Source organism: Ciconia boyciana, chromosome 10 (assembly GCF_034638445.1).
Source record: "Ciconia boyciana chromosome 10, ASM3463844v1, whole genome shotgun sequence".
In the NCBI taxonomy this organism is placed as follows: Eukaryota; Metazoa; Chordata; class Aves; order Ciconiiformes; family Ciconiidae; genus Ciconia; species Ciconia boyciana.
In genome coordinates, this window is record NC_132943.1 from 22,541,428 (window position 1) to 22,554,572 (window position 13,145).

Below are 13,145 nucleotides of genomic sequence, written 5' to 3' on the forward strand. Positions count from 1 at the left end.
TTAAAACTTACTGCATGTGAATGGCAGGACAGCTTACTAAATCTGGTAGGGGAAGTCCATAAATTAAACAAACAAACAAATGCTAAGCTTATTTTGTTGGCAGTGATTCCTGGGTTTGGGTCCTACTAAGACTTCTTGCAGCTCCATCTCTCATGATGGTGATTTATTTTAGGTATGCCAGTTTTAAATGCAAGAGTGTAAAACACCCTTTTTCATCTACGTCAAAGAACCTCATCTTGATTTAGGTTCTCGTGAATGGATAATCTTGTCCTTATCCTTCTGTAAAAATAATTGGACATGAGTTCAATGGCTTTTATTGCAGATTATATTAGGACAGTATAGTAAAATCAAAGATCAGATGGTAAGTTTTTATCCTTCGGGGGGATGGGACGGCACTATAGCGGACTTTTTTTTTCATTCAGTCTATTGCTTCCCCATTCCTGGGCCCCTTTGTTATCAGCTTGTGAGGTTTGAGTTTAGGAGAGGGGAGAGAGTTGTGGGGTTTGTGTGTTTTGGTTTTGGTGTTTGTTTGGGGTTTTTTTCCTCTTTTGCTTATTTATCTCAGTAAAAATGGAGAAAGGCTTATGGTTTTCAATTTCTGGATTCTTGCTGTCTTGTTCTAGAGAGAATTTTGGTGAAATGAAGTCAGTTTCTAAATAGAGCAGAAACATTTGACAAATAAGCATTGCAAAGTAGTACAATTTTATCACTTCAAAGGGCATGGGAAGGAATCCAAACCTGCTTTGAACTGGTTAACATGTATCCCTTGCCAGCTAACATTGTCAGTTATCTTAAGACTGATATATTTCTTAAATTGAAAATTTAGGACAAGCCATTGAATATTTTCTTTATATCTCCTCATTTAAAAAAAGTGCATATTTAATTACACGAATCAAATATTCATTAGCCCTGTTAGTTTAATCCCCCCCCATTTGGAAAGCCTTAATTCTTGCAGACCTTTTAGGCTGTTTAAAAAAACAATAATCCCTATTTACCTGTTGTGGGCTCTGTGGTGGTTTGAGCATCTTCAAAGCTGCTGAGAAACTGTCAAACATGGATTTGCTAAAAGGCAGCCACTGTGATCAGCTCAGAAAAGGCAGATGACCTGCTGGTATGGAAACACTACATTCACGTGCTGTAGGAGGGCCCTACAGGCATATTTCCAGTGCCCCAGGTGACTGAAGAGCTGCTACGTATTAGCTTCTGGCCAGATTCAGGGCAAAGATTACATGTCACGAGTAGGGCTGTTTAATTTGTAGTAAAATCCAGAGAATCACACAAAAAAAGATCCTTTTACTTTTCTGCTCAAAAAAATATTTATTTAATGCAGACTTTGCTAGTGCTAATGAACATCAGCCTACAAGGATTATGAGGGTCAATGCTAACATTTCTAGTTAATTCTGGGATTAAAATGATGTATTTTGTCAAGATGAAAAGCAGTAAACTAAAAGGGTTACATGGTGATTAATTATTAAGGCTCAAATAACCAGTAAAGGAGAAGAGAAAGAGCTCTGGGAGTCAGTGGGGGCATTTTCCTTACTGTTTTATTAGAGGTTAGTTTATCAGTGATACTGCAGTTGCATTTCCAATTGATGTGCCCAGGATGGTTTGTGCTCATTGCAGATCTGAGCTGTTCGTATTTCTAAAGAGAAACTTCTACAGGGTGTGGAGTGCCCAGGAAGTGGAACCAGCATATTTTTAAGCTGTAATTTTACGAACATGAGGAATTGGACATCTAGTGTGGAGCGGTGGGAATGGCTTCTGAAGAGTCTGTGGGTTTGGGGTTTCGTTTTCCCTGGGGTTGACAGCCGGGTGGATCCTCGTCTCCCTGTAGGCAGCACTGTGCCTGCTGCGATGGCTGGAAACAGCAAGTGGCGCCCAACTGGCGTTTGCCTTCCTCCACCAGGGTAGTTAATTTTTAGTTGGGTGAGGTTTTGGGTTTTTTTTTTTTACTTCTCCTTTTTCTACTTATTCATCTGTTGTAATAGCAGCTGACTTTGTCTAGTTGGCATTTGTTAAAGGGCAAGTGGGAAACCCAAAATGGTACTGGTACTTGATCAAACTTACATACTTCTGGTGAAATGGTGCTTCTTTTCATGCTCTAGGGGAGGTGGGGGATCATTTTGCAAAGGATTTCTTGACTCCTTTGTAGAGGAAAAACTGATCTCTGAGTTTGGGGTGGAGTATGAGGCCTTGCTGTCACTGTCGTAAATAATGAATTTGAGAAGAACAGACAGGATCCAAAATGCAAACCAGCGCCAGCCTTCAGGGGGTGTAGGACACTCAGATATGCTTGTTGTCTTCAGGCAGACGGTGTGGTGTTTATGGGCCTGCAAAGGCTGAGTGCTTTCCACTTGATGCTCTGCAGTAACTCATGTTATCTGAACTGGCTGGCTGTGGGCTTTTGGTTTGGTTTTGGTTTTAAATGTGGCTTTAGATTGTGAATGAGGAAGCTGCCTATAAAAAGGTTCTTGAATTCTGAGTTGAATTCCCTTGTTTATGGTGGTCTTTCATTTCTAGATCCAGAATAGATGGGGCTGCATTCGGCAAAAAATGCTTGTCTCTTAATTTCTCTGTAACTGAATGCCAGCTTTCAATTCAGCTGTACTGGAATCCATTGAAAAAGAGATATTAGTGTGGTGTTTGTTCAGATGTACATGTTTTAAAGAGAAAAGCTGGCAATATACTAAATTGTGCTCAGTTCTTCCCTCTTAATTGCAGTACCTTATGCAATAAATAGTCCCACGGGTTTCAGTAAGGCTGCTTGGGGAATTGTATAGCAGAAATGGAAAAAATGAATAGTGCTTCTAAGAAATGCAGCATTTGGCAAAATGCTTGTAGTTTGTACATGTATCAAACATTAATTCTGTTTTGTTTACTTATGAATCTATTTAAATTATTATGGAAAACTATAGGTGAGAACTATGTTAATTATGCTTTTTGTGGCACCTGGTGTGATATTTGGGATCCTATTGATTAAGTTCTACTTTAAAATTCTATTTTAACCTTGAAAATTTTTATACTGCAAAGCATAGCTTGAACTTTTAGAGTTTTTGTATGAAGAGTAAAAAATATCTCTTAAATTTTACCACTTGCACCAAAGGCAGTCACATGGACATGGCTCATGCACACTTGAATTGGTGGTCAGACCTACTCAGTATTGCAGGCATATAAAATGTTTCTGTTAAAATTCTTTTATTTCCCTTGAGTGTCCTACTAGGAATTAACACTCCCTTGAGGGGATTTTTTTAAAGCTTTTTTCCAAAAGTGGAGAAAGACCACAAGAGCATATCAGGAGAGAGACCTCTGTGGGTTTTTTTTTTTTTAAACTTTCCCTGTCCCTTCCTCCCAGACATAGTTGGCCAAGATCATCCTGTGTCTTGCAGCTGTGTACCCTGTACATGGCCTTACTGCACTTTGCTTCCTTGTGGGCGAGCTCTGGTTTGGGTCCCGTGCCCATTCTTCCAGTCCGTGTGAAAAACATAAGCAGCAAAGGAAGAAAAAAATTATATTTCTCTGTAGGAAATACCAGATTGAAGCAGCAAATGTGTTTCGTTTTAGGTAATGGGTATAAATATTCCATGATTTTTAAGAGCTTGTGGTCATTCAGCTGGATAAACGTGGAACTACTTCTTAACTACTGAGTGCGTTGTTTTGGTCCCTGCTGGCAAATGAAGTCTTAGGAAATGCCTTTTAAGTGAAATCAAGAGTTACATAATTCAAAGATGGCAGAAGTTCATACTGTTCATATATGAATGTGATTCCTATACAGACTTTGTACCTTTCATGGCGATTCCTGAGTTGGACTCATTGTTACAAATAATTTAGTTTTTAATGAGTGGAATGGTCTTCTTTGAGTGTATGTAATGTAAGTTATGTAACTAATCTCTAAAATGTATCAGAGAGACCCAGTTTAAAAACTGGATGAACTTATGGATTGGTGTTTGGATCTGTGACAGCTTTGTATTTTAGCAGAAGAGTTTGGAGGAAGAGCAAAGTCTTTGAGGCATGGCTCAACACTGTTTAAATGTTATGGTTTAGAAAATTGTATTGACTGGGCAGCTTTAGTGCTTGCTGCCTTTAAGGACTTTGAGTTTCCACTGTGCAAAAGGAGTCCTGAGGCAGTAGCTACTCTGGAAACTGATTTATGAAAAAGGCTCTGTTTGGAGGAGAATATTATGTGTTCCTCGTGTCTGCAAGCTGCCTTGCTCTTCTCATTAGCTGGTGCTCCTCTAGGAGGCATTCCTCTTATGCTTTTGTTCTATCCTTTTTTTTTTTTTTCCACAACATGAAAGAAAAACCGCCGTTTCATGTGCTCCACAGAGTTCCTTTCATCCTTCAGAGTGATGTTACTTACTTTGCAATGCAATCGCCTGTATGAGCTTGCTTTTGAGCTGTAAGGATAAGTATTGTTTTTGTTGGCAGGGTTATAATGTTTGCGCATTTACCACGTCATTGATTGGTAACAGTAATGAAGTAAATAACTGAAGGATTTCACTTTTCTTTTTTCACTCTTCTGTTTCTCACAGGTTCATTGCTAAACCTTGTGCCTTAGGCCTTAAAGTCCAAGCCAACGGACCACAGAAAGCTCAACCTAATGCTATCCTGGAAAAAGTTTTCACAGCTATTACAAAGGTAGAGTACTTAACTGTCCTGGTTTCAGCTGGGATAGAGTTAATTTTCTTCCTAGTAGCTGGTATAGCGCTGTGTTTTGGATTTAGTATGAGAATAATGTTGCTAACACACTGATGTTTTAGTTGTTGCTGGGCAGTGCTTACACTAAGTCAAGGACTTTTCAGCTTCTCATACTGCCCTGCCAGTGAGAAGGCTGGAGTTGCACAAGAAGCTGGGAGGGGACACAGCCAGGACAGCTGACCCCAACTGGCCAAGGGGCTATGCCATACCATATGACATCATGCTGAACAAAAACTGGGGGGAGTTGGACTGGGGGGGATGTGGCCGCTGCTCGGGAACTGACTGGGCATTGGTAAGCAGGTGGTGAGCAATTGCATTGTACATCACTTGTTTTATATATTATTTTATCATTATTATTATTATTATTTTCCCTTCCTTTTCTGTCTTATTAAATTGTATTTATCTCAACCCAGGAGTTTTACCTTTTTTCTGATTCTCTCCCTCATCCCACTGAGGGGGAGTGAGCAAATGGCTGTGTGGTGTTTAGCTGCCTGCTGGGTTAAACCACGACATTAACTAAAATATTTACCGTATAAAGTGTGATATGGCACTGTCAACTATGTCTGAACAAAACAAAGCTAACTGCTAAGTGCAGTGCTGCATTTTTACAGCTAAAATCAGAACATGCAAATGTCAAGGTTGTCATTGGTATACTAGCTTGAGCAGTTGTGCATCACTTCATGAAGTTTCCTGTAAGCTTTTAATCAAAAAAAGTTGTTACAGAAACACTTTGTAGGTGCCATATGGCCACCTACTTTTTTTGCTGCTTATCTTTTAGAAATTTCCAGGAAATTGTTGGTTTTTTTGAAAAAAGAGCAAATTGTGAGCCGGTAAGATTGTCGTTATGGTGTTTTCCATGAAACTTCAAAGCTCGTCCTTCTAGGAGAACTGCCTGAGCACAGGGCAATGGTGGTTTGCTGGTGTCCCAGCTGTTTATGTTCTGATGAATGTCCTTTGAAAATGGGGGGGGACGGGACGGGACTAGAAAAGTGGGGGAAACTGACCAAATAATATTTTAGAGGTTGCAGATTTTTTTTGTACAAGTTTTTCCCCCACCACTTATGTCTGTCTCTACAGCTCTCACTGTATGACATCTCAACCAAACCTTTATGTCATCCTGTCCATGCTTTTGAAGCATCCTGAGCTTTCCCGTAGCAGTGATCAGGTGTCCTTTAGCATCTCCTGAAAACCTCAGTGGTCAGCCGCTTTGTAGTGGAAAGGCGTGTGGAGGCCTGAAGGACGAAGCCACTGTGCTCCAGGAACTTCCCAGTCCCACCTCAGCTCCAGGCTGCAGCTGGGCACGCCACAGCAAAGGCATCAGCCTAAACTTCAGAGAGTATTAGAGTTATAGAGGGGAAAGCTGGGTTCAGTGTCAGGGACAGTGAAGTACACAATGGATCTGTCTTGTTTGTATGTCCTACCCTATCCTGAGATCACCATTGCACTTGGTGTGTTTTTTGTCCTGTTTTCAGAGAGGGAATCGCACATACCTTGTTTCTAAAAGCTGCAGCGCATGTGCTCTCACCCAGACTCAGCTGGAGGAAGAATGGGATTTCCCCCCCACTCCCCCTTGCAGAATCTGCTAGTCCGACACACGGGGCCTGAGTGTGTGAAGTGATCTAACTAATGCCTGTGAGTCATGGTAGGAGCTGGCACACACAATTCTCAACATCCAGTGCACAGAGATGAGTGGGAAGAGCTCCAAAGGAAAGTATCTACTTTCCTGCAAGAGTTTGATAGGGCTGTCTGGTAGCTGCTCTCAAAGCAACTGTCCAATTTAGCTAGCCACCTTTTTTGAGTCATGTGCAGCAGTTCTCTCTAGTCAAGCTCCCAAGAGCTGCATCAGTCATTTGATTTTTCTAAAGTTACAGAGAATGGCTTTTCTTCACCTTCCATTGAAAAACTAGTGGCTACTTTGGTTGATTAAAAAACTTTTTTTGGGATGGATGGCAAATACTTCACCCTCCTCTTGTCTTATCCTTTTCCTTCCCTTTCCTTCCTGTCTTTTCCTGGAGGCTGATAGATGAAACTTCAGCCTGATGAAAGCTTTGCTGTTTTACCTCTTGGAACGTTTAAAAAAGTCTTTATCATGGCAGCTCTTGTATCTCATTCAATGTATGTAACTGGCTTGTAGAAATAAAGCTAAAGCTCCAGAAAACAGATTGTCCCAAAGCTTTTTTTCTGTTTCTTTAAAAAAGACTGTGATCAGGAGAAATATATAAATAGTCCTCATGCAGTACTGTACGTGTAGAATTGCTGCATGATTGGAAATGTGGCCTGTATCACTCTTCTATCCATATAGTAGTCAAATTAAGGACAGGCTCATTTTCTTTTGCCTTACCTCTGCACTGGTTTGCAGCTGCTCCAATGGAATGAGAGTTCCACATTTGCTGCTTTGGAGAATAATTGTGTGTAGCTAATTTTACAGAAAAAAATTCTCTCTCCTTGTTGTCAAGGTGATTTTCCTTTTGAAGTTGTCACTTTGTTTAATGACCTCATTTTTTAACAGTAGCATGCACAAACATGGGATATATCTTCTTTCCATGTCAGTCAAACAATCTTCAGTACTGTAACAGTCGATAGGACGAAGGTCCTGACGCAGGAGGATGGAACAGGCATAGCATGTGGCAGGCAGGGGCGTGTTTGTAAGCCCCGCTGCTCGAGAAATGCATGTCATTTTATCCCTACTTATCATCACTTTCAAAGTTTCAAGCAAGTTTTCATCCCATTGTCCCCTTTAAGTTTCTTATTAGTAATAACCTGCATGTAATATTACAGCATATGTCCTTCTAGGTTAATAATAGTCACTGTAAACTTATTTTTATGTGGATCTGCCAGCAGAGATTTCTGTGAAAGTAATTTTATTTCTATGTATCCATGTGTCTGGCAGGCAGCCTCTAAGACATCGAGGGGCGATTACAGTGGTTCTCAATTTAAAGTGGAGTTATTTCAGTTGGGCAAAGAAATAATTTTTATCCTTCTCTGTTCTGTAGCATCCAGATGAGAAGAGGCTGGAGGGCCTCTCCAAGCAGCTGGACTGGGATGTACGCAGCATTCAACGCTGGTTTCGACAAAGACGCAACCAGGAAAAGCCCAGCACTCTTACAAAGTTCTGTGAGAGCATGTAAGGATGCGCGTTCTCTTTTGAGTCTTGTTGAGCCTGTGTTCTCATTAGTTTTCCCCTTTGTTCTTCACGGGTAATTTTGTAGACGGGTAGAAAATTGGTAGAATATAACTTCTTGAATGAGAAAAACAATCTCCTTTCTCCTGGAGGAGTCAGATGGTACTTTTTGTGTACTTTCAATGGTGAAAAGCTTTTGGAAATCAGGTGGTTGTGATTCTATACTGACAGGGTGCCAGCCTTATCCTTTGAGACAAATCGCCTGGTGTTAGGCTGGGAAGCTGTCTTTACAGCACAACCTACAGCTGACAGAGATCTGAGAGATGGAGGAGTAAAGATAAAAGCCAATTGGGTTGTTAAACCCCTTCTTTTTTTTTTTCCCTCATCCCAGGCTTGTCCCCTTTACTAGCCCATTTCCTTGGGTGCACTGAACTCTGAGAAGCTAAAGGCTCCTACGCTTTCTTTAGAAAGTTATTTTTCAGCTGCCAGGGTTTACTTCTAAGGAATCTTTCCCAGCACGCAGTTGCTCTTCAGACTGGTTATCTACATAAAGTTTATTTTTCTAATTAGACTCCATTGTTTTTAGTATCTGAGTTACATTTCCATGCCAGCTGGATTTAACATATTAATACTTAATCTGCATTGAAAGAGCGTGGAAAATTTAATCTACTTAAAATATTTACATGGTTTTCTTAAAGGAGGACTGATAGACATTGAATTCATAACAAAACACAAAGAACAATGCTAGTTTATTTGAAAGACTCATTAATTCCAAGACTCAGCCCTCTAGCACTGCTGCGTGTTGTTCCTTTGATGTGGAAGGTCGTGCATTTAAGGCAAATTTTACATGCTCCAAATCAAGACACTTGGCAACTATTGCTGAGGCCATAAACAAGTATTGGCTTTATTACACCCTGTTGGTCAAGTAGTTGTGTTATTGCTGGCTTAAAACTCTAGTTAAACTTTTTGTTAGCTGGGAAAGAAGCGTGACATAGAAATGTCAGCAGAAACAGAGGAAGCCTATTTAAGTTAGAAAGCAAATCTTAGTTAATTTTTTTTCCCAAGTTTTGGGGTTTTTTTATTCCTAACAATTCTTAAATGATTTAAGAAATTGCAAGTAAAGAAATCACAAAAACACTGCAGACCAGAGAAAGAGAGAGTATCAGTCATTCATGCAGATTTCCTACATATATTTCATACTTTTCCCTTTTGTAGGTTTCCTAAGTATTTTCCTTACACTTTGTTTTCCTGTGGAGACGTACAGGAAGGTTCATAATACGGTCCTGAATAAATAATGTGTTAAGGCATTTTTTTCTAAAGCCAAACATAGATGAAATGTTATTCGAGTAGCAACTGATACTTACTTTCAACTAAGGACTGAATAGGAGAGAAATTAGAAGAGTTACTGTTAAGCATATTGTCTCTCTAGCTCAGAGAATTAGAGTTTTGTTGTGGTTTATGGGTTTGGGGGTTGGTTGTTTTTTTTTTTTTAGAAGAAGAAAGATAAATTGTCTAAAGATGATTGTCCTTTAATAAACAGAGGAACTTAACTGTCAGAATGCCTTAGTCCTTTCATTGGTACAGCTAAAATCCACCCTACTTAATATTTAATAAAGGCAAGCAGGGTCAGATTATGGGTAAACCTAGTCATCCTGTTGCCAGCAGCTGGTGGTCTTAGAGATACTAATTTTTGAGATCAGTGAAGAACAACCTTTTTTTCTACCAGGGTTGTAGCTGTAATATATACACTTGTCTGCTTAACTTGTACGAAAGGCTGTGGAATTTTGGAAAAAAATTAAAACTGTATTACTATTAGAGCTAGCATATTTGGGCAGTATATTTGGCTGCTTCTGTAACTCAGGTCAAAGGCTTCACTCTCTTGCATTAGTGCCAGCACATCTGGGCTGACCTAGAGTTAGGAAAAGCTTCAAGGTACCATGAAATACAGGCACAGATAGAAAAGTTATGCGTGCTGAACTTGCTCCTTTGTGGCATACATTATGGAAAAAGCATGCAGATGACAGCTATGAATGCAAACTGGAAGGTAAGGTCAAGCTGTAATGAATGTCATTAACTTATGCTGACAGAATTAAGTGCCAGCTTTGTTTAGAGAGAGCCATTGGGCATTACTGCAGTATGTGTGTAATAGTAATGTGTGTAATAGTAATGATAATACTTTTCCAAAAAGAAGCAAGGAGCGTAAATAATAGTAAGTGGATAGTTCAGGTTCTCTCTGCTCGTGGTTTGCAGAAGGTGCAGTGGGAGTTGCCTCTCCATTTCCATACATACATGCTGCTGTGAGAATGCGGTGTTATCCAACTGACCGTGTGTGCATTGCCCTGATGGCGTTTCCAGCGGTGCATTGTGTGCCACCAGCCATCCCATCACATGTGCTGGATGGTGTTGTTGGCAAGTAGTCAGAATAGCACTGGGAAGCCAGGGATACCCTTTTCCCCCCTCAGTATGGGTGTTAAATGCTTGTCTAGTTAAATCAGGGTGCTTCACTTCAGTGTGTTTGGAGCAAACTGTATGAGGTCTGTAGCCTTTTCACAGCCATTGAGTTAATGGGGTGGCTTTTTGGATGAAGAGTCCATGTGTGGCAGCTGCTTCAGAGCTCCAGGCTGCGTAAAGCACATGTTCCCATGACAGTTGTGGGAAGGGGAGCACTCCAAGTCTTCAGTAGCTGGGGCGCCAGCGGAGAGTTTCATGGCCCTGACAGAGAACAAAATGTGCCCTTATGCAGGCACAGAGCAAGCAGGTACAGAGCAAGCAAAATGACAGTGATCCCCACCTACACCGTCAACTGTTGAGCTGCTGTTGTCCTTCCAGAGAAGACTTCAGTTTTGCTGGCAACTGCATTGATTGACTGTGACTTGGGAAGAAAAGTGACAGAACCCACAGCAAATGTGGAGCTGCTTAAAGAGCTCCAGCTCTTTTTACATGGAGATGATTCAATTTACTGCTAGAAAAAGTGTTTGTTGGGCCCAGAGTGGCTTTTCCATGATGCAAAGGAGAAGGCAGCTGTGCCAGAAGGGCCGTAGGCTGTTTCTGACTGCCTTATCTTTCTTGCCAAATGGGTAGTGTGAGTACTGTCTAAGGTAGAGGAGCTTCAATAGGACAAAGGCTGAGAGTGAAACTCAATGATAAACACGCTTGGCTGGGATGAATGACATCCAAGATCCAGGCCCAAACAGACTAAAACAGTAACTTGATCATTAGATTCTTCTTGTCCTGGATTTCTCACTTTCTCTACCCCTTCCCTTCCCTTCCCCCCCCCCCCCCCCCCCCCCCGCAACTTCAATTCTGGTCCTAAACAGAGTGCAGACAAACTCCAAAACCTACACTTTTTTTTTTTTTTTTTTTTTCCAAATAGAATCATTCCTTTGCTGCCAGCCTTCATCATATGTCCTGGGCATTAGCAGGTGGTGATTCTATGAGGAAAAAGGCAGTAATAAAATCTCTTTGTCTATAGACACTGTTTGTGCCACAGCATTGTAGTGAAAATAAATTACTTTTCAGGGACCTTAACCAGCAATCACCCCATAGAGTTTTGTGTGTCAATCTGAAAGAGAAGGTGCCGTTTGATTGTTGGAGCTGTGGAGACTCCAGGAATGGTGAGACTTCAGTGGCATCACGTACCTGCTTAAGATTTCAGATCTTATAGTGATAAGTACCTATATGAAATATGACATAGATAATTTCACCAGGTGATGATTCATGATACAGTATTAGTCAGAAAGACAGTAATAAATGGGGTGCTGAGGATTATTTTACTAGCAAGTCAATGGGTTATTTCTCAAGGATTTGGTGATTCTGACATGAAACTTGGAGTTAACAGCAGAGGGTTTGTAGTCACTAGGAAAGGCATCCACCTAGTAAAACCTCAGATTGCAATGCTCAGGCACTTGGCTTACGATATTAGCTGCAGGGGAGAGTCCGTCCATAGCTTTTCTTTCTTTTGTGGGAATTTAGGCAGTTTTGCTCCTTTCCTCAACTTGAAAGATCCAAGGTGCATAATGGATAAGGAAAAAGTGGTGAACTGAGTGTGCGAAGTGGACTTTTCTACTGCCATGCATTTCTGTTGTTTTCTATTCCTTTCTCTCTGTCCCCAGGGCACAGCCTAACATCAAGGAAAGACAAGCTTTCTTCTGAACAAGAGTAGGGTAAGGACCTTGTGCTCTGCACTTTGAGTATGCAGCGCATGAGAAAACACAGAAGGTGGACTACCTTGAATCTTTTCTGAAGCTTGTGTGGTTTCTGTGTTATTAGTGGAGAATATCTGCAGTACTTTACAAGGCTAAAAGTTGTGTCTGCAGGGGACTATAAATCTATTTCTAGGCAGGTGATATAGATTGGATCAAATGCTCTAACAACTCTGCTGGACCATAGTTCAAGCACAGAAATGTTTTTCGTTTTTTTTTAATTTAAAAAAAAAAAAAAAGGTGTCTGACCACAAATAAGTTCCCAAAAATGTCTTAAGGAAGAATGTTGCATCTGAATATAGTGGAATGGGATAAGCTAGTGAGGAAAGGGCTTCAAGGTATGCTGGGGATGACTGGGAGGATGTAACTCTTGGAAGACCATGAATGGTGACTTTGCTTATTGCCAGATAGAATAAAGGATCCAAGAATCTCTTTGTTAATGTCTGACATGTCGGAAAGCCAATGCAGTAGTGATTCCTAAACTACTACCAGTTTCTTCCCGGTTTCAGTGTATTGCGCTGCTACTCACGCTACCAGTGCGTAGGCATGTCTGCTTTTCTCAGACTGAATAGTATAGAAAGAGCAAGCATCCTGTCCTCCTCCCTTGTCCGGAGCAAAGGGAAAGAGCCTGTAATGCCCTAAGATATTAGCCTCGGACTTTGGAATGTCATCAGGCTCATGACTTGTGTGTCCTACAGCTATGTATATTTAAGCAAGCTGTTTATTAGAGACATTTACGTGGTTTCCAAGGAATGGCTGGCAGAAACATATGGCCAAGAGGGTTTTTTGAGTTAATGCAACAGTCTGCATGTGAAAACATGGAAATGTGCAGACTGAAGAGGCAAAGATTGGGGATTTTTCCTCATTCTTCTCTAGAAGAAGCTTGGATACTAAAGTATCTGTAAGTGGGGTGTCTTTTAGTTTTGATGTAGGGGAGAGAAGAGTCTCTGTCTCATCTCCTAGCCAGAACATACTCTTTTCCCTGAGAAATTGAAACTATGTTTATGCACGTTGCTGTTGGGGAGATTTTGTCTATCTATAGCTGTATATATACGTATGTGTGCACATATATGTGTATAGATAGAGACAGATATATACAGAATATTTTTTTTCCGCTTATCAGGCAC

At 40.7% G+C, this 13,145-nt stretch overlaps 1 protein-coding gene across 2 annotated transcripts in view; it reads left to right on the top strand.

Annotated features, from left to right (window-relative positions):
- The window catches only part of CERS6 (ceramide synthase 6), a 136,082-nt gene that overhangs the window by 33,996 nt on the left and 88,941 nt on the right, over positions 1 to 13,145 (top strand). For both annotated transcript variants that reach the window (XM_072874753.1, XM_072874754.1), the window contains 2 exons: positions 4,530 to 4,635; positions 7,689 to 7,819. In XM_072874753.1, coding sequence (XP_072730854.1) covers positions 4,530 to 4,635; positions 7,689 to 7,819 — 237 coding nt within the window. The remainder of the gene's footprint in view (positions 1 to 4,529; positions 4,636 to 7,688; positions 7,820 to 13,145) is intronic.